The 18,587-nt window shown below is 41.8% G+C and overlaps 1 protein-coding gene across 4 annotated transcripts in view; it reads left to right on the forward strand.

Moving 5' to 3' along the window:
• Positions 1-4,205: 4,205 nt before the first annotated feature.
• LOC110976475 (polyamine-transporting ATPase 13A3-like) overlaps positions 4,206-18,587 on the forward strand; it is a 29,467-nt gene continuing 15,085 nt past the window's right edge. For 2 of the 4 annotated variants that reach the window (XR_015427966.1, XM_022229750.2), the window contains exons 1-13: positions 4,206-4,742; positions 5,350-5,474; positions 10,068-10,235; positions 10,744-10,826; positions 11,745-11,780; positions 12,103-12,141; positions 13,290-13,443; positions 14,054-14,217; positions 14,387-14,456; positions 16,307-16,441; positions 16,999-17,065; positions 17,453-17,584; positions 17,909-18,085. Coding sequence is in view for 3 of the 4 variants with exons in the window: in XM_022229750.2 (XP_022085442.2) it covers positions 4,730-4,742; positions 5,350-5,474; positions 10,068-10,235; positions 10,744-10,826; positions 11,745-11,780; positions 12,103-12,141; positions 13,290-13,443; positions 14,054-14,217; positions 14,387-14,456; positions 16,307-16,441; positions 16,999-17,065; positions 17,453-17,584; positions 17,909-18,085 (1,363 nt within the window). In the remaining variant the exon portion in view is untranslated. The remainder of the gene's footprint in view (positions 4,743-5,349; positions 5,475-10,067; positions 10,236-10,743; positions 10,827-11,744; positions 11,781-12,102; positions 12,142-13,289; positions 13,444-14,053; positions 14,218-14,386; positions 14,457-16,306; positions 16,442-16,998; positions 17,066-17,452; positions 17,585-17,908; positions 18,086-18,587) is intronic. The other 2 variants (XM_022229751.2, XM_022229752.2) reach the window with 2 other exon arrangements.

Consider the following 18,587-nt stretch of genomic DNA (forward strand, 5'->3'; position numbering starts at 1 on the left):
GGACATTTCATCTGCACTCACTGAATTTCAGTGGTTTACTATCAAGTTTTCCCGCAGCAGTTTGTCGACTAAGGAAAAGGCGTACCACACTGAAAATTGCAATAATAAACAGATTAATATATGCAAATCCTAACATACATCATACGACGGAACCAGATGATGCATAAAGGATAGTTAAGTTATATTTCGATCACAGAAAGTACTACTATATTGCCAAAAAAATATCTGATTAATGATCTATAACATTATTTCAATGGCTATTAACATATGGAAGTAAAGTTAGGTTCTGAGAAACATTAATCCCAGTGCAGTGGTAACTTTAAAAAGCTAATTGAAACGGAGTGTAATGCGTAAAAGAGATTTTTTTCTAAAGAGTCGTCGGGTTCAACTCTTCCCGAGTTCATGGTCATTAGGTAAGTGAGACTATTATCGTAGCGGGGGTCTTTATGGCTTTCTGTCGGTCATAAATGGCAAGGTGCGGAAACGAACTGGACGATCGCTTCATTGTGCGCAGGTACGCGTTTCGGCATGTTGCTTCCCGTCAGCGCACAGAGAAATGGGGCCAAGGACAATGTGCGGTATTGATTATATGAATTGGATATCAAAATAGATATGCGGGTACGGGGTCTGTTTGCACTTGGAAAAAAAAACCTCATTAGTCTTGTAAGCGAGTGGTATTGAACCTCGAACGGCGAATTGTTTATTTGGAGCTTAGTTTATGCTCTAGAGGTGACGAGCACACATAAGTGTCAATAGAGGCCATTATTAGAAATGATGCAGATACGGGCTAAGTACATGCCGCGGCTCGGAAGGAAAAAATGGTTCGTTCTTTTGCTGCGTTTATTTGATGAAAACTGCGTATTTATACCTGACCATTTTTATAGGCGTCTAATAAAATGCCGTCCAGCGCGGTGACCTAACAAGCGTTTGTACTGGTCCTTTTTGGGACAATATTAGAGATGGTGCGCAAGGGTCAAATATACCCTTCAAAATGTGGCCTGGAAACGGCTGGGGGTTTTTATCACTGGTTTTAGCCGTTATGTCAAAACTTGCGTGGGTTGACGCGAACATAGGCCTGTCACTTTGTTCAGGTCTATGGGTAAAACTTACGACACACAGAACAGGCCGGTAACTAGGACTCTTGGTGCAAATCCAACAAGGCGGACCAGGGATAGATATTTTGCTTTTTTATTTTGAAAAACAGCAGGATTCATGAGGACGTACCAATTGTTTTAGGGGGGTTACAAGTACACTCCCGAAGGGGGGATTGACAGAGGCGAAAATACCGAAGCTTTGCGCGGCCTTTTTTTTTGGCAAAAAGCTAAAGATCTTTTCTTGCTTCAACAGCGGACCTTAAGTTTTTAGTCGCGGGGGGGGGGGTGCGGACGCATCTCCTGCACCCCCCCTAGTTACAGGCCTACAGAATTAAACCAGCCGAGTTTTCCAAGCCGCATGTATTGAGATAAATTGCACCATTTGTAATAGTCGCCATTAGTTTGACATCATTCGCAGACCTCAAGCATCCTGCAAGCTTGTTCACAACTGCAAACCCTGTAGTTTTCAACTTAAGTGCTTCCATTTGTGGCATTACTGTAAGCCGTTCGGTGTACCCCACAACAAGTCGTAACTTATCATCTGAAAGGCCTCTTTCTCTCAAAAGGCCTGGGTCTCGTCCCAACTGTGGCTTTGCCTACTACTTCGGAAGTTACAGTTTGCTGGTCCTTCGTGCACGTATCCGGTAAGAAAATTCATGTTTATTGCGCCATTCCGTTTGATGGCCCTGCACTGTCAAGTACGAACCAATAAAATGGAGCTTAAAATTTAATATCCATAATCAAGGACTCCTTATCACGCCACAGCTACGGCCGTGACCTGAGAACTGACCCATCTGATGATGGGAGTTGGGATAAGAGTGTCACCATAGTTACTTGTTGGCAACAAACTGCCAGGTGTAGTATGCGCACCCATCATCAGTAGTTGCAAACGCTGTGAACAGCTTGTGTTCAAACTGTGAAGCTGGGAGCTACACACACACACACGAGTGCGTAAACGCCTTCAATCGTGGACTCCCTGTTGTTCCTCTTTTGTTCATACATTTACTTTTTCGGAAGACCTCCCATATGTTTTGTACACGTTTTCCAACCGTGAACTCTTCGGCAACCGTACACCCTATTGTCCCCTATTGTTGTAGGTCCACGATTTGAATGTGTATACAAACGCACACCTACATACAGTACATATGTATACTTGTGGGGTATTTCCTTTGTTCTCGTGTACAAAACTCCCACACAACACGGAAAAAATTTCAAATCACTGCCATTTCAACCAAATTCAGTTTCCTGGGTTGAAATTTCGACCGTATGTCCCTTAAATAAAACACTTCAATTTGAGACACATGAATGGCACTTGAAATTTCCTCCTTTTTGAGTGAATTTGAAATATCGATTTCCCGAAATTCTTGTGAAGTACCATTTAAGTACCCCACCCCGCTCGTCGCCAACAGCCCGAACAGGGTGCACCCCTACAAATAAATTCCCATAGACAGCAGTGATAAATCCCCATACTTCACAAATATTTTAAAAATACTCACAACTCTCACAGGTGTTCAGGCTGCACAGAAAAATGATGTTCCAGATGTCCTCCTTCATTTTCCTTTTAATTTTTAGTGGGTTGACCAACTTTTTGAGAAATTCTCACCCAAAGCACAACTCTCACAGGTGTTCAGGCTGCACAGAAAAATGATGTTCCAGATGTCCTCCTTCATTTTCCTTTTAATTTTTAGTGGGTTGACCAACTTTTTGAGAAATTCTCACCCAAAGCAGACACCCCTAAAACGAAGGAAATTTTACTGCCCGGGAAAGTAGCCATTTTGAAAATGCATTCCTCTGCAAAATGGCTTGAATAGTGCCACTTTCGGACCCGATTGCATCCAAATTTCTCAGAATGGGAAGCCCCGAGTCCGGCCCAGAGGTTCGGTGCCATATTTCTTCAATTTCCCACTTCAGTGGCTCTCAGGACCCTCTTATATAGAATATTTTGAGTGTATAACTTTTATTTATGAGCTCGGCGGACATATTTCTGGCCTAAATACGAAGGCGCACCCACCAGGGCGCTGGGAAGGGCTGATGGCTTCGCACAGATTTTAGTGAAGGAAATACGTCACAGGGGGTCACAGCCAACGACGCGCAGAGCATTGTGGGTAAATTTCTGCCAGGTGCGCGAGCTAGCTCAATGCGGCAGTTATCAATTCGATAGTTTTCTTTTTCTTCCGCATTGCTGAAAATATTCTCACTACACTTTATTCGTTCATTCAAATTGACCAAGATAATCAATGATTTGAAATATATCGCCAAAAGACACGTGATCAGTGATCCTTAGTAAAAGATAAATTACCACGATTGTACCAAGGCCATGTTTTAATCATATAAGCTGACACTTTGGCCTGTGTTAACTTTTTTGCCATCGCCTAAGCAAAGACTTAAAAATAACGCTTCGCTAACACTAGGAAGTGATAACCTCGCGATCGGAGGTCGTGTACAAAGTAGCCAATCACAGTGCAAAACCATCAGCACTTCCCAGCGCCCTGTTTGGGCGCTCGCCGACGCCGAGCGAATCTCTTTATATCTCTGTGGGTTATCTTTAGGCGCCCTCTGCTGTGTAGATTACCTCCGCATAACAATTATCTTCTACCGATGAATTCGAGGTTTCGACAGGTTTAACAAATTTCCCCCTGAGAGGTTTTCACACCATTAAAATATTCGAAACCTAAAAAATACATGCTCAACATTTCAAGAGCACAGTATGATCTGCCAAGATTTCATTATTGTATAAACTTGACGATGTATTGAAATATTTTGAATTCCCTATTCTCAACAAATCAATGGTAAGTCTGAAAAGGTTTACGTCAGTGAAAGATTTGATATCCAAATTTGAATTGTGACGGCTTATTTCTTTAAGCTATCACCAGATACATTCATTTTAACCTCTAGGGTGAACCATTCGATTTAGATTGCTTTTTTTCCAGGATTCTCTTCGTTTCCTTCGTAATCATGAGGTAAAAACTTGCCAAACCCTTACCATAAGTTGGTGGGAGCAAAAGGGGATTCAAGAGAGGGCGGTATTTCCAATTGGTGGTTAGTCTGGTGCAGGATGAGCACAAGTCTAGTTGCTGTACGCAGCCTCTCTTGCGCTTAAAGTACGCAAGTTGTATACGACGAAGCTGATCGATCAAACCAAATTCATTATCGTGACGCGGCGCAGTAGCTCAGCTGATTGAAAAGGTTAACATAGTTAATGAAGTGACAGGAGGCCCAACTTTACATCATGTACATACGTCTTCCTGACTTTCGTTTCATGTGAAATCGGAAGAATTCAGTACCTAAACTACTTTAAAAGTCATTCACGCGTGTCGCCAGAATCGAGACGTGAAGCTCTCACTTCCTTATGCTTGTGACGTTACTGCAGTGCAGATTGGGTCGAGTTCGACTTTCGACTTCAGCCTCACTCAGGGAGATTTTTCTCCGTGAATGATGTTTCGACACTCTGGCTCTAGCCTTGGAAGTTGCTCATCAGTCATTGATCATTCCGCGGTCCAGCTAGCTTGATGAATGCATGTATAGCAGCAAGTCGGTGATGGTAACCTCAGATTCAGTGTAATGGTTGTATTCTACGAAAATTGGTTGCACATGTAACATGCCCGCAGCGGAGTTGTGGAGTTTGTACATCTACAATGAGCCAAACAGGTACATGTAGACCTAGGTAATGTAGGTACTGTAGCCTTTGTGTAGGCGTACACCATACATCATGTACATGTGTACATAGGCTCTCTTCCTACCTCCATGCTAGTGTTACTAGGCCCAAGTGCTCACGTTCATGTACAGTATATTTTAATGGATGGCCCCTGATTTCTCATATTTCAAAATGGTCAATTTCTTTTATTCTTGTGATTTAAGCCTGTTGTTTTTCTTGAGACATTAGCCATTATTATAACAACTTAACTGAAAGTGATGTCTGGTAAATTTCATTAGATTTGTGCATCCAAGTTTATGTTCATTTAAATTCTTATAGTAATTTCAAATTTTTATTTTGTTGTATCCGGCATTTGGGATCTACCGTCAAACATGTGCCAACTGTATGTTAAATTTATGCACAACCCCAGTAGAAACCTGTCTTTAACAGTATGTGCATTAGATTCCTTGCTGAAAGTGCGTACAATGTGCCAAAATCACCAAAAAACTTTGAAAAAAATGTACTTCACTTCTGAAAATAGAGCGTGGATGGCACTCCAGGGCTTTTGTAGGTTAATGCTGAAGACTGACTGGACGGGGTGTTTTTTTTTCCGAATTGCAGCTAGCAGAAGCCACACCGCAGGGGTCTCCGATGACCCACCTACCAATACAGGAAACTCCGCCTCCCAAACCACCGTTCGTGGCGCATCGTCCACAATGCAAGTTGGCTTGGGCAATGATGAAGTGGTATGTGTGTCAATCAGTTGTTACGAGCTCTTTGGGGCCTTTTGTAGGTCAGTTCATTAGATTGAGACATGGATGAAAATAAAGACCTTGCATTGTATTTAACAGTTTTCTGTGCGATATTTGTGCACATAATTTGTAGTGGTGGGGGATTGAGTTGGCCAAAGTCTGTGCTGGAAAGGACCAACCCCCAAAACGACACTGGCATCAAATGTTCCGCTCCACTTGATCAGTTGAGCCAAAAGTGATGGTACGGTTTCCAAGCCAACACGTCTGAGTTGTTGAGTTTATTGCCTTGTCCATGGTTTTTGGCAATATTTGCTTCGTGATCAGAATATTTATTTTACCAATTCAAGTCTTTGGTATCAGACCTAGTGACATCAAGCAATTTTTGAACTGGACCATTCATATCTGTACAGGTACACTGTAGATTCAAAAGTTGGACTATCCGTTTACGCAACGGTGACGCACCTGTCAAACTTATTTCATGCTTTTGGCTTGTCATACTCGTAGGTAATACTTGACTCATTTCCTACACTGCCTGTGTCAGGTACAACATCAAATAATTGATTAAATGTAGTTGAATATTGAAATATTTTGTTGTACGGTGAATTCTCTGTCAGCCAAACCTCCAGAGAAGCAGTTTTTTATTGATAGGAAGGAATTTTTATAACACGTAATCTTTACAGTGATTTAGGATTTGATAACTGGAATTCAAGCAGTTGGAATGTACTCTCTGTTCTCTTGTTTGAGATAAGTTTAAAGTACATGTCATTATCATGTACATGGGCAATGAGTCCTCAGCTTTTTCTTCCGTAGGATTTCATTGTCTTGCACCAACATGGAAAAATTCGATTGACAAAATACAAATGTACATATGTATGTAGTTCCCAGCATGGGCCTACATGTATTTAAGATACAGCATGACAACATGGAGACTTTTGTGTTGGCTGTGCTGTCTTGCATCTGGTTCTCTCAGGCAAAGGGCCAAAGCTATCCACAGTGTACAGAGTTGCACTTCATGCCACACAGATGTCCGTGCTCTGTTGCCGCATTCACATGATTCCAATCAATTTTACATGTATGTCCATGCACAGTATAAGGCTCAGTATTCCACACAATGTCCCTCACTTGTCTGGTAGCTGTAGGGCTCTCAGTCAAGCGGAAATCTAACTTTGGCTAGGCTACTGGAGAAAAAGATAAAAAATTAAAATGGACTACAGGAAACACAAGGCCATAACCTGCACTTGTATATGAAAATTGACTTGGATTCCATTGCCTATTTGATAAACCCGCACCTTCCCCAATCCTTCAAAATCCCCCAGGCCTGCGTTTGTGTTAACACTGTACTACTGTACATGTAAAGTACACGTGTATAAGATATTGGCAGTTTCTACACACATGTATGCACATGTATGTATAATTATTTCTGAGTCACTGCTCTGTTTTGCCCAGTTACGTGTTCACTATTCGAATATTCGACCTTCAATTTGATCGAATATCCAAATTTTTGGTGGTACCGACCGGCAGATTGTTGATGAACAAACCATATACAAAATCAGTTGTAATAACGAACACAATTGTACATTATAATCAATATAATAGCTTCTCACATCTAGGAGTACTTGTATCGCCAGCCACGGTTTAGCAAGATTTAAGAGATGAACAATACTTCTTTTCCTTTTAAATAATAAATAATTTAGTTTTAAACCGTTGTAAGATTTCTGACGTTTTTCATTTGAATCTGCTTGGAACAAGCCTCCACAGTGCAATGTTTCTCATTTAAAACAAAAGAAATTTTCCCTTACTTATCATGAATTTTGCCTTTAACTATTCAAATTTCAAATATTCAAATTCGAAAAATAATATTCAAATATTCGACAATCGATGGAATGTTCGGCACAGCCCTATACAACCACTTTATTTCATGATTGCATACACAATGATGTGGAAGACCAACCCAGCTTCTGTCAACACAACGAGAATGATACCGTCATTATGGACTTAAATATCGGCATCTGGTCCCAACTTGACCAACAAACGACAACAGATGGTTCAGCAAGAACCAACAGCCAAGGAGGAAGCCAGACACATCAGTCATGGAAAGGGCACATCGTGTCTGGGCACTGTCACACAATCAATAGTTACCTTTTATTTGGTTATGCCTTTATGATTCCCATCTGCATACTGGTATATACTGAACATGCATCGAGTTAACGTTTCTTTACTGTGGTAAAACATTCCATTATCCCCAGCCCCCCAAACCTGGGCAATGTACAGTACATAGAAGTTTAAGTATTGAAAATTGTTAGGGGTCAGTCTGTAAATGTGGGGTCCAATTTTTTTCCTGTCCTGTCACATCTGACGAGATTTTGGAAGTTCAGAACACATTCTCTAAATTCCAAGAGTTTAAGTTATGCAAATTACATACATGTACCAGCACATGTACATGTACCTTCAAAAGAAATAGAAATACATGTATATGTAATATGAAGTCAGTTTCGGTGATGTTTCGATGTCACGTTTTAGGAAATTTGTCCCCAAATTATATAGAAATGACCCTCGGGATAAATCCACCTGCCTCCTGTTTCACATTACTTCAAAATTGATGCTAAAAATAGCCTATTTTAATCAGGAAGGGCCTCCATTTGGTGGGTATGCTTCAGTTGTGAAGGAAAGAAAACAGTGTGAAGATTACAAAACGAATACCGTACATGTATATCTGTGAAGGAACGGAGTAAAACTGATGCTGTTTTTACAGGACTGAACAAATTAAGTACTGAAACAGAGCACACAGCAAATACAACTGACTATTTTCAAGTGTCAGTTTCAATCTGCCTTTCAACATTAGTTCCTTATACAAATGCACTTTCTTGCACTGAACTTGAAGGTCACTGACCTGACCATACGTACATGTACATGTACAGGGTGCATGTACATGTACCGTAATGTAGTACTGTAGTGTATGCCTCGCCTGACTTTTTTTTCCAAGTGGAGTCACCTTCACCTGTGTGCATGTTTCCTAATATACACGTCGCCTCTTTATATGAAGGAACTCACCCCTGAAAGTGCAATAACATCCCGAGGTTAAAATTTATGGGGAATTGTCTGTGACTAGGGGCATATAGGGTGAGGAGAAATCTATACGTGTACATGCCTGCTGTTTTGATTATGAATGCGCAAGTACATTTCTGTGTGAATTTGTTTTTCACATGATTGCGTCTGTTTGTCTGTACCGGTCCAGCCAACCCTCTCCCTAGCTGTTTACCGTGTGCATTGCGCTTAAACATGGTCACTGGCTCCGCCCAAATCTGAATACATGTATGTGTCCAAAGTATCGAGAGCTGAGTCTTGGAAGAAGCTATGCAGTTGTACATACATGCATATGTACACGTAGAGTGGGGATTTATTCTGAAAATTCTTGTCAGGACGAAGATTCGGCTCTCAAATAGTCAGGTCCACAGATGTACATGTATGTGTACCAGTAGGGAGTAAGATGGTTGTTTTTGTTTCAAAATTTTACCACAAACATGTACAGGTAGCTCAATAGTGCATTGTAGCAACTTGAGGACTGTCTGGCTTGTCTAGTGATTGATGATACTGTAGTATACATGATTTGAAGTTGGACAGTCAATGTTAGCTCCCCTCGGTATTGGGAGCTCCCTCACGGATTGCCAACTCCCAATACCGACTGTCCAACCGAAGTAAACGCTAAATGCATTTGTTTTACTCTACATGTACCTCATACTTACCGATATTTTATTTAATAACCTCTGAAAATGAAAACATCATCATGAATTTATTTCCACGAACTTTTATGTTGTTCCTAAGGTGGAAACACAAACACTCCACTGGGAGTGCACAGTATCGGTACACCTGGGCGACAGTTCCTGGATTTTCTGCTACAGCGCCTGGGCTTTTCACTGTCGCCGGGTAAACCAGGCGACGGTTAAAAAACGCATTCATACAGTATTTACTCCTTGCATGAACGATCACAATTGCACTTGGCAAACAGCGGAAATAGTGGCTGGCATCGTGTCCGTGAATGCACCAATGAGAGTCTGGCAATCCGTCATGAATATGTTCGAATATATACTGATGGAAAATGAGCTTCATGTACATGTATTGAGGATAATGCTCTTGGTTTCTTATACAAGTACACTTCTTGTACATGCTGGTGAATAATTGTGCTCTGGTTCATCCGTGTTCCAGCCGCTCCCATTGAAGTTGCTTCTGCATTCTCAGATCAGGAAGTTCTATCATAATCATGAAACACAAACCTACTGGTACATCTACAGTGTGTATTTGATTTGATAGGTTGTGGCCTTGGTTCGAGTTTTAGTGCAGTTCACAGGTGGATTGAGTTTTCAGTCCCTACTTGATTTCGTGGGTTTTGCCCAGAATATTCCCCGGGAATTTTTCTCCCACATCTAAAACTGTTACTGGTTCTCGCTGACCCCTATCAGCTGCACACCATAACATCCTTGGTTTCTAACCTAAAAGTCATCCTCACTTGAAATGCAGGCATCTGTTTTGACATAGTATCCGGCTCCAAATTTAAAATTCCTTTTTTCCCAACTCGTCTTCTTGCTCTAGGAATGCTACGGCTACCGGTCCAGCATTCCCAAGTGGGTCCTGGTGGCCTTCCTGACCGTCCTCACGCTGGGCATGGTGCACCTGGTCTTCTACTGGAAGCCCGAGTGGGGCCTGTGGTGTACCCATTCCCCATGTCCGCTCCGGGATGCTGAGATGGTCCTACTCAAGGTCAGAGGTCGAGCCGATCTGAGACTTAAGCTGCTTAACAAGCAGAGAAAGTATCTTGGAAAATTCATATCTCTGAATCCTACTGAAACCCATTTCTGCAGTAATTGGAGTTTAGTTTACAATAGAAGGAACAAGTTGTGACCAGATCCCACCAGGTCCTTTTTGTTTTGTATAAATTTTGTTTCAGTTAGAATTTGGAAGGGCTAACTGAACTCTTTAACCAAGCCACTGAGTTTGGCGTCCTGACTCAAATGTTCATTAAACTGTCACTGAATCTTCCTCTCCCTACAAATTCCTTCTTGTCTGGGGGGGTTTGTTTCACACTCAATCCGTGTACCCAACGCGGCTCCATCCATTAGGTGGGAACTAATAACGGATCACTGATCGCGATCCAGATCTATGTGAGATGGACAGGCCCTTGGCCCAGCCATTGCCTGATCTCGTCAGTTTGTGTCATCTTCTACCCACATTTGTCATTCATCTTTTCCATTTATTTGCCACTTTCCAGGACGAATATGGCCAGTACTTTGTGGAGAAAATTCGCATCCGGCCCATTGAAGAAGGATTGATCAAACAGATATATCCTGAGAGGTAATGGCAGATTTCCGTGTCAAATCAGTTAATGTGAAAATCCTGTCCCAGTACACAGTGAATCAGGCTCATACAGTAGCAACCATGTTGAGGGGCAGTACATTTGTGCTACACGGATAGGCAAAAGTATACCTGTTGTTCATTCATTGAAATGATAAATGGCCTTCAAAGATGGCTGCCATGGTTAACAGTGCAGGACCAAACTCCCATGAGTGCTTTCCTTAACATCTAGTTCAAAATTTCATTTTTGACAGTGACCTTACCTGTAAATTGTTATTGGTCTTTTTGGATGAAAAAGTTTTGAAAATTGTGAAGTGTCAAATCTAGTCAGGAAATGGGGACACAATGAGTGTTTTGAACGCACATAAGTCCAGGAACCAGGCAGAGTTGTGAACAAGTCCTCACATGTCCATCCCGCTATCACAAGTTGGCCAGTCATACATCAGGTCCAGAGCTGACAAAATGGTCGATGACAGGGGAGTTCTTTATCAAACTATCTTCTTTTTTTATCTGGTTACTTATGAATCAACTTGACACCCAACTTTGTGATCTTACTCACGATCGACCTGTGAGGGACTTGACTTCAAAGAAAAAGTTGAAGCTGGTATCATGCACACATCTCATGTTTATTCAGTTGTGTTCCTGGTATCCTGTCTCTTATTATGGTCCTTGGTTGATTTTGTGTATTTGTGTCATCAATACTTTTCGGGCATGCAATTTTCCTCGGATCGGCTGATTTCCTCGTTTTTCACTTCACACTGATTCCATTGAACATTGAAAAAACGCTGTACCAAAGTCTTGTCAAGATTGGAATCTCGTCATTTTTTGTCAAAGTCAAAGTTGCATGCCTGACTTTTGTCATGTTTTTATTTTGGAGTGTTTGTTGATAGCTTTCTGTGTCCCTTGTTTGACACACAGGAAAGAGCTTGACCCAAAACACCGAGAAAATGACAGGTGGATATATGGTTTCAATTTTCCATCCGTGTTTTTTGTGTTGTTTTCCCACTGCATCCATTTGCTTTTTGTAATATCCAAGTCCCATTACGTCACAGTGTGTATCAAAGTGTTCGCAAAGGCACAGTTGAATGTGATTCTTTTTTGATGTTGTATTTTCCGTGGATGTCTCATATTTTGCATGTGTATTACATTTGCATGCGGTGTCTCATTAAGCTATCTGGCTGCCCTGAGTACCCCATTTCAAAGTTTTTGACTTGCATTAGATTTACAAACTGCCGGTAAATCTCTCATACTGATGAATCTGTTACCTTCTTTTCAGATTATTGGGCATTTATATAGCCTCAGACTTCACCAAGGGGTAACATATTGAAAACTTCGGTAGCCGAAAGCGAATGCTCAGCTTTTAAGCTTGCTTGGATAAGATACATTTCAATCCTAGATGAAAATCTGCTTGCATGGCATCGCATGTGAATTTCTCATAAAGTTCTTACACATCATTTGTTCGCAGTAGAGTAAGTGGTTATTATTTACTGAGTATTGCTCTGCCTGCCTTTAATATGCTGTAACGATGCCTTGACACTGTGTCCATTCCTTGAAGGGCAAACCCTTGTATACAATGGACATATACAAAAAGCCGTCCGTCCAAGTTTACTATTTACATGTGCATGAATTACCACGCAGACAAATCACCATGGACTGCTTCAGAAGCTGCAGACATTCTCGACTGCTTTAAATCGTTTAATGACAAAAATCCCACCTTATACTCAGTGTTGTTCACTCATTGCTTGGAAACTCTAGGAAAGATTTTTCTTCCGCAAAAGTCAGTTCCTTGGGTGTTCCTCTGACACTTTTTGATTGTTAGTACTTGCTAGTGATTGCTTGTGCTGTTTCATTTTGTAACGTGTAGTTCTTGCGTACATGCAGCACATGTGTATGAAGTACATGTATCTACTCAACAAGTGGTGTTCCAAGTAATATATTAATAATAAAGATAATGAGAACGGCAACATTTATATAGCACCAAGTTTGTCAACAGGGTGCTTTTTATCCCTTCTTGCTGAGCCACAAACATTCCTAATAAGCATCTCAGCTCCCTGGGGAATATACAGATTGATGCTGCCATTTCTGGCACAAATAGCAAATGGAATATGACAGCCATCCCTACCCTCACAAGTACCCATTTATACTCCTGGGTGGAGAGAGGCATTGAAGTTGGAGTAAAGTGACTTACTCAAGATCATGGCATATAACCAAAAGCTGGATTCTAATCTGCGATCCTGTTTGCTTGAGTCACAAACCCTAACTGCTCGGCCCCACGCCACCTTCCTTTGCGACCAACACAGTGTGTGCATGGATTTTTGCAAACTTGGAGCAGAGCATGGTACATGTATTTGAAAACGAGAACGGTCTGGGCCTCGGTGCTTTTTGGCAGCGGAGTTCAAGCGTTGATGGAATTTTGAGAAAATTAGCATATTTAACGATAGTAAATACTCCTTCATTTTATAGGGTCATGAGATACAGCATCAACACTGGATTCAGAGATGGCTCTGTGAATGACATCCAGGTAAAGGAGGCGGAGACTGAAGACCAGGAAGAGGAGGAAGAAGATGATAACGAAATAGACATCACGAGGGCGCTGATAGTACCCAGCAAACGAGAGGTGAGATAGTTGAGTGTGGAACCCTGGCACTGCTGAGGAGCAGAAAGTGAGAATCTTGTGAGTAGATGTGAGTGGTGCAGTTATGACTCATGAGTATTACAAGCAAAAGGCAAGATGTGAGTTGCACTATGATAGTACCTGAAAAAAACAGTTAGATGTGATCATGAGTGGGTAGCAACACAAGTAGAACCTGAGTAACAAAATTTGAGAGGTGAGTAGGGCAGTAATGATTTCTGAGTAGCCAAAGGTGAGATGTGAGTGGCTTGATGGTATGTGAGTTCTAAAAGGTGAGATATAAAGTGGGACTTTGACAGCACATGTACCGCGTACCTGAGAATGGCAAGATGTAAATGGGGCAGTAGGGTTTATGATTGGGCCTGAGAAACAAAAGGTGATATCTGAATGGAGCAGTGGTAAAACCCGAGTTGCAAAAGGTGAGATGTGAATGGCTTTGATGGTACGTGAGTTGCAAAAGGTGAGATGTGAGTGGCTTTGATGATACGTGAGTTGCAAAAGGTGAGATGTGAGTGGTGTACTAACTGAATCGGGGAATTAGAATAAATGAGAGTATTTTGTGAATGGTCTCCTGCATGTAATTCATGTCTCTTAGGACACTCATCTCAAGCTGCGCTACTTCGAGTTCCAGAAACTGACTTTCTTTTGGAACCGAGACTACCAGTTCTTTCAGCTTCTGCATGGACTGGACGTTGGCTGGACCAACGCAGCCTTCTACCGTGACTTTCCTGGGCTGACGGTCAATCAGCAGTCCAGAAGGTACTCCATCGATTCCGCAAAAATGTTTGCCAACGAGATCTCGGATGTACACTCCTTGCATGAACTTTTAATAAACAAGTGACTAGCCCATAGCCTGGTTAATTATTCCCCTCCCCCCGACTTTAAGTCCCGAAAGGAATAAAATACCAGCGTTTTGTTCCCTCCACAGGTGTTCGCTGTTTGGCCAAAATCTCATCGATGTCCAAGTGAAATCCTACCCAGTGCTATTTGTGCAAGAGGTGAGAAAACAAATGTAATATTTATGCAAGCTTGGAAGCTTGGGGCAACGCCAGGTGGCAGCGTCCCTTGAGGAAGGAGCTGCCTAGTCCCCTTCAGGGTGGAGGACGTGTGCCCTCCAGTAAGAGAACTCCCAGAAATAAACGAGGGAAGAAACAGACCTCTTGATCCTGTTTTATTTATTGTTGATTATGTCCCCTATTAAAGTATCTTTGGAACACAATTCTTGACATTGACATTAAATAAATGTAGAGAATTTACAAAGTATAAAATCACACGTGTGTTTAATGTGTGATGGAGTACATTAGCATGTACTTTAAGCACTTGCTGCCCGGGAACCCTGTTTCGAGCACCATGCGTTTATATGCAGAGCCGGAGTGGCCAAAATGGGACAAAAGAGCTGGTCCGTGTAACAATACACCGTATTCGGAACAAAAGACCTGCTGCTGGGCTTTGCCATCATTTTTTTGGCCTGCATTTTTGGAAGGTAATCCGTCACTGTTTTTAAGCAGTATACCACTGTTTTGGGCATAGTGCATCCGCGGATTAGCACCGTGGACAAAAGTGCTCCAGGGCCCCATTGATGAGCGACAGAGCACCGCTGCATGCTAATCCGGCCGCGTTTGAAAAGATGCCACTCGCATTCACTGGGGACAAAGGAAATTACGCAATACTTCACAATTCTGGGCTCTCTTTACAGGGCGGCAGGCCTGGCTGAAATACTCAGGAGTCAAAGAAGGTTGCCTGTCAGCTTAGAGTAGCCACTAAACAGTCATTTGTGTGGGTGTAAAGGCCCATTAAATGAAATAGTGAATTTTTGAAGAATTTTGAAAACTGAAAATCTTGAAAATCTCCCGTATGTATGCACTGCATTTTCAAAATACCCGGCAGCAAGTGGTTAACATTTGCATAATTAGTATGTCAACTCACCACAACACTCGCAGGACTGCAGTTATATGTAAAATGTTGCATCTAAATGTGGTGTGATCCACTGCACTGGGCTGAAATGGTAACCCAAACTGATTCGGCCAGCCCGCGTTCGCTCCCGGTGGAGAGGAGAAGAGGCAAGTTTGAAAGAGCGCCCTCTCAGGCTCAACATCGAGAGTAATTAATACACGAAATGAGGTTCCCCTCATTTATACGAACCAAACTCTTCTGATACTCTTGAAAAACGCAGAATTTTGTTGTTCTAGAGTGTAATTTGCTATACTTAGTAACCTCTCGATGTCCTTCTGCGCCTTGGTGAAGGCCAGTGGTAGTTTCACTTCATATGCTTACGCTGTTGTGCATGCCATAAACAAGTCAGTCCTTTCTTCATTACAGTTGTGGTACTGAAGCTGAGGCTGTTTAACTTTTGTGCATGTTATTTATTTCTGGTAATGAAACCAAGGATTCCTCCAAAGTGCCCTTAGGCACTGCAGCTCACAAGCCTGAAGAAACCTGTAGAGAGGAGACAGAAGCAATTACAGTTTTAGAGGTGGGAGGAAAACCCCGGAGGAATACTCTGGGTAAAACCCACAGAATTAGGTTGGGACTGAAAACCCAATCCACACGTGGACTGAGCCGGGAATTGAACCCCGGACCGCAGAGGTGGAAGGCGAGGAAAGAACCACTATGCCAACCTGACTCCCTGTATATAGCCATGGTTGTTTGTATAGATCATTGAACTGGCCCATTGCTGCAACTTTAGAACTTGTAATTTACCAAGAGACAATCATTTTGCTTTTAAAATATTCAATGTGGAATTTGTTTTTGACGAGAGAAAGCATAAAACCTTATTTCATTTTCCTCCTAGAATGTCCAACCTGGTGCACTTTCGCCTTGTCACATTCTTGTCTTGTCTTCCTCCCAGATCTTGAACCCGTTCTACGTGTTTGAGATATTCAGCATCGCGCTTTGGTTTGCCGAGCAGTACAACAGCTATGCCATCTGCATCGTTATCATTCTCATCATCTCGCTGGGTGTCTCTCTCTACGAGACCAAGAGGGTGAGCCGGTCAAATTCTTTGCCAAGATGGAGGTTCTCCATGACCCTTGCCGGTGCATTTTTGCCAGATACTTGTGTCTCATCGTGTGATTCTTAGCAAGCCTTTATAAAATTTTTGACATATCTTGTGCATGTTCTGACTCCAATTTGAAAAAAAAAGCAGACCGACCATTCCATTAAATTGTCACGTCAGGTCTTTTAGTAACTATGCACAGGAAAATTGGGAATTCATGAAAGGAATTTTAAATTAACAGTAATGACCATTGCCCTGGGTAAAGTATTGAACATGCCTGAATCATAGATGTCTTTTCTACAGTTTTAGATTTTAATAAACTCTGTCATTGTCTCTTGTTGTTTTTTACATTTGTTTGAATTCTTTTTAACTGTCCTTGATGTTAAATTCTCACAAACCAGTTATGTAATGGTAAGGTCCTAAAATTATTCAGTTACTTGGATTGTTTCTATTTCACTAAAGAATTTCTTTCACAAACTCTACCAGTAACGTTCAGATGCATTGGTTGTGATCAAAGGACAAAATCTTTCTCTGATATTTTGTAGCAATCGGTCACATTGCGTGACATGGTGGCCCACCACTCAACTGTGACAGTGTGTCGCCTCGACGGAAGTAAGTCAAAGAGCAATTATACACACATCTATGGAAAGTGGCTGCAGCTGTCAGCCAGTGGCTTCCCATTGCAACATACATGTATGTTAATTCAGCCATAGCCATATCTTGAACCTAGCCACAGCTCCTCATGAACGACTCCATCAGCCATAAACCAATTTATACTCAGGCAGAGTGTGTTTGGACCTATTTGTTTGCCCGAGAAAGCCAAGTAAAGAAAGCTTGAATCGTCACATTTTTAAAATGCCTTTGTAGTCTTTTCAGTTTTATTATTGTTTGGATTGATTTTATTGACTGACTACCGACTGAATGATTTGATTGATATGATTTGATTGACATTGATTAGATTTATTGATTTCTACATTCTGTCATTCTGTCAATGTACAGCTTGTGAAGTGATGGATTCCAAGTGGCTGGTACCCGGCGATGTCATTTTGATTCCCCAGCATGGCTGTGTCATGAGTTGCGACGCCGTGCTGATCAGCGGCAACTGCATCGTGAATGAGAGCATGCTCACAGGTACACTCAAAAGGTTGCATTTGGGAAAATCAACACTAGCAATCTCGCTGACTGAGTGATTGAGACGACTGCACTAGTAGGCAGAAAGTCTTGGGTTCACATCCCACTTCAGCAAGCTTATTTTAATATTTTCAGGCACTTAAACAGTACAGAGTATCGAGTGGTTAAAAACTTAATTGTTTGAGAGTAGAACCTGGGATTGATGATCAGAACTATGTATTACTGAAATCACAAATGATATCTCATCTATTTGACACCATCAGATAAAAGATTTCATCCAGATAATGGAATGAGCTCCCTTTCCTGCATTCTCTCCATCAACAGGCGAGAGTGTTCCCGTGACAAAGACCCCACTTCCCAACCCACCGTTCAGCGAGGCTGAGGGGGTTCTTTACTACTCCCCAGAGACCCACAAGCGACATACGCTGTTCTGCGGCACTAAAATCATCCAGACACGGTTCTACGGCAGTGGGAAGGTCAAGGCAGTGGTTGCGAGAACAGGTGGGCGTTGTAGCTTCTAAAGACTAAGACTGTCAATTCTGTGTAGGTATCATTCCCAACTGCCAAAGTGTTTTTTGCTTGTACTTGCACTGCACAGGGTGCATTCTTGTACGGAAAGTTTCAAGAGGTATGAAGACCCTTCTAAAGTCATACTGGCTTGACTCTGTCTTCCTTAATTCTGTGAATACTTCAAAAGTCTTTCAAAACCTGCAGAAGTTCAGGAGGCTAATACCTCACCTATATCTTTCCTGGGTGTGCATCAAACTGAAATGCAAACTCCAGACTTAGTACTTTAGATTAGTACTTAAACTTCAACACTTTTTATTTAATACTTAAAGTTAGCACCTAAATTTAGTACTTCAACTCTCCATGGACCTTTAACATCCTCCAGGAGGTTGTTGGAGGATTTTGCAGGATTGGGAAAAGTAGAGCCCAGCCACTGTTATTGTACAAGGAGCTTGATTTCTCGTGGAAGTTGAAGTACAAAGAATGTGCCATTGGT

This window comes from Acanthaster planci, linkage group LG16, assembly GCF_054643075.1.
Source record: "Acanthaster planci isolate LZ-2023a linkage group LG16, COTS_SCS, whole genome shotgun sequence".
In the NCBI taxonomy this organism is placed as follows: domain Eukaryota; kingdom Metazoa; phylum Echinodermata; class Asteroidea; order Valvatida; family Acanthasteridae; genus Acanthaster; species Acanthaster planci.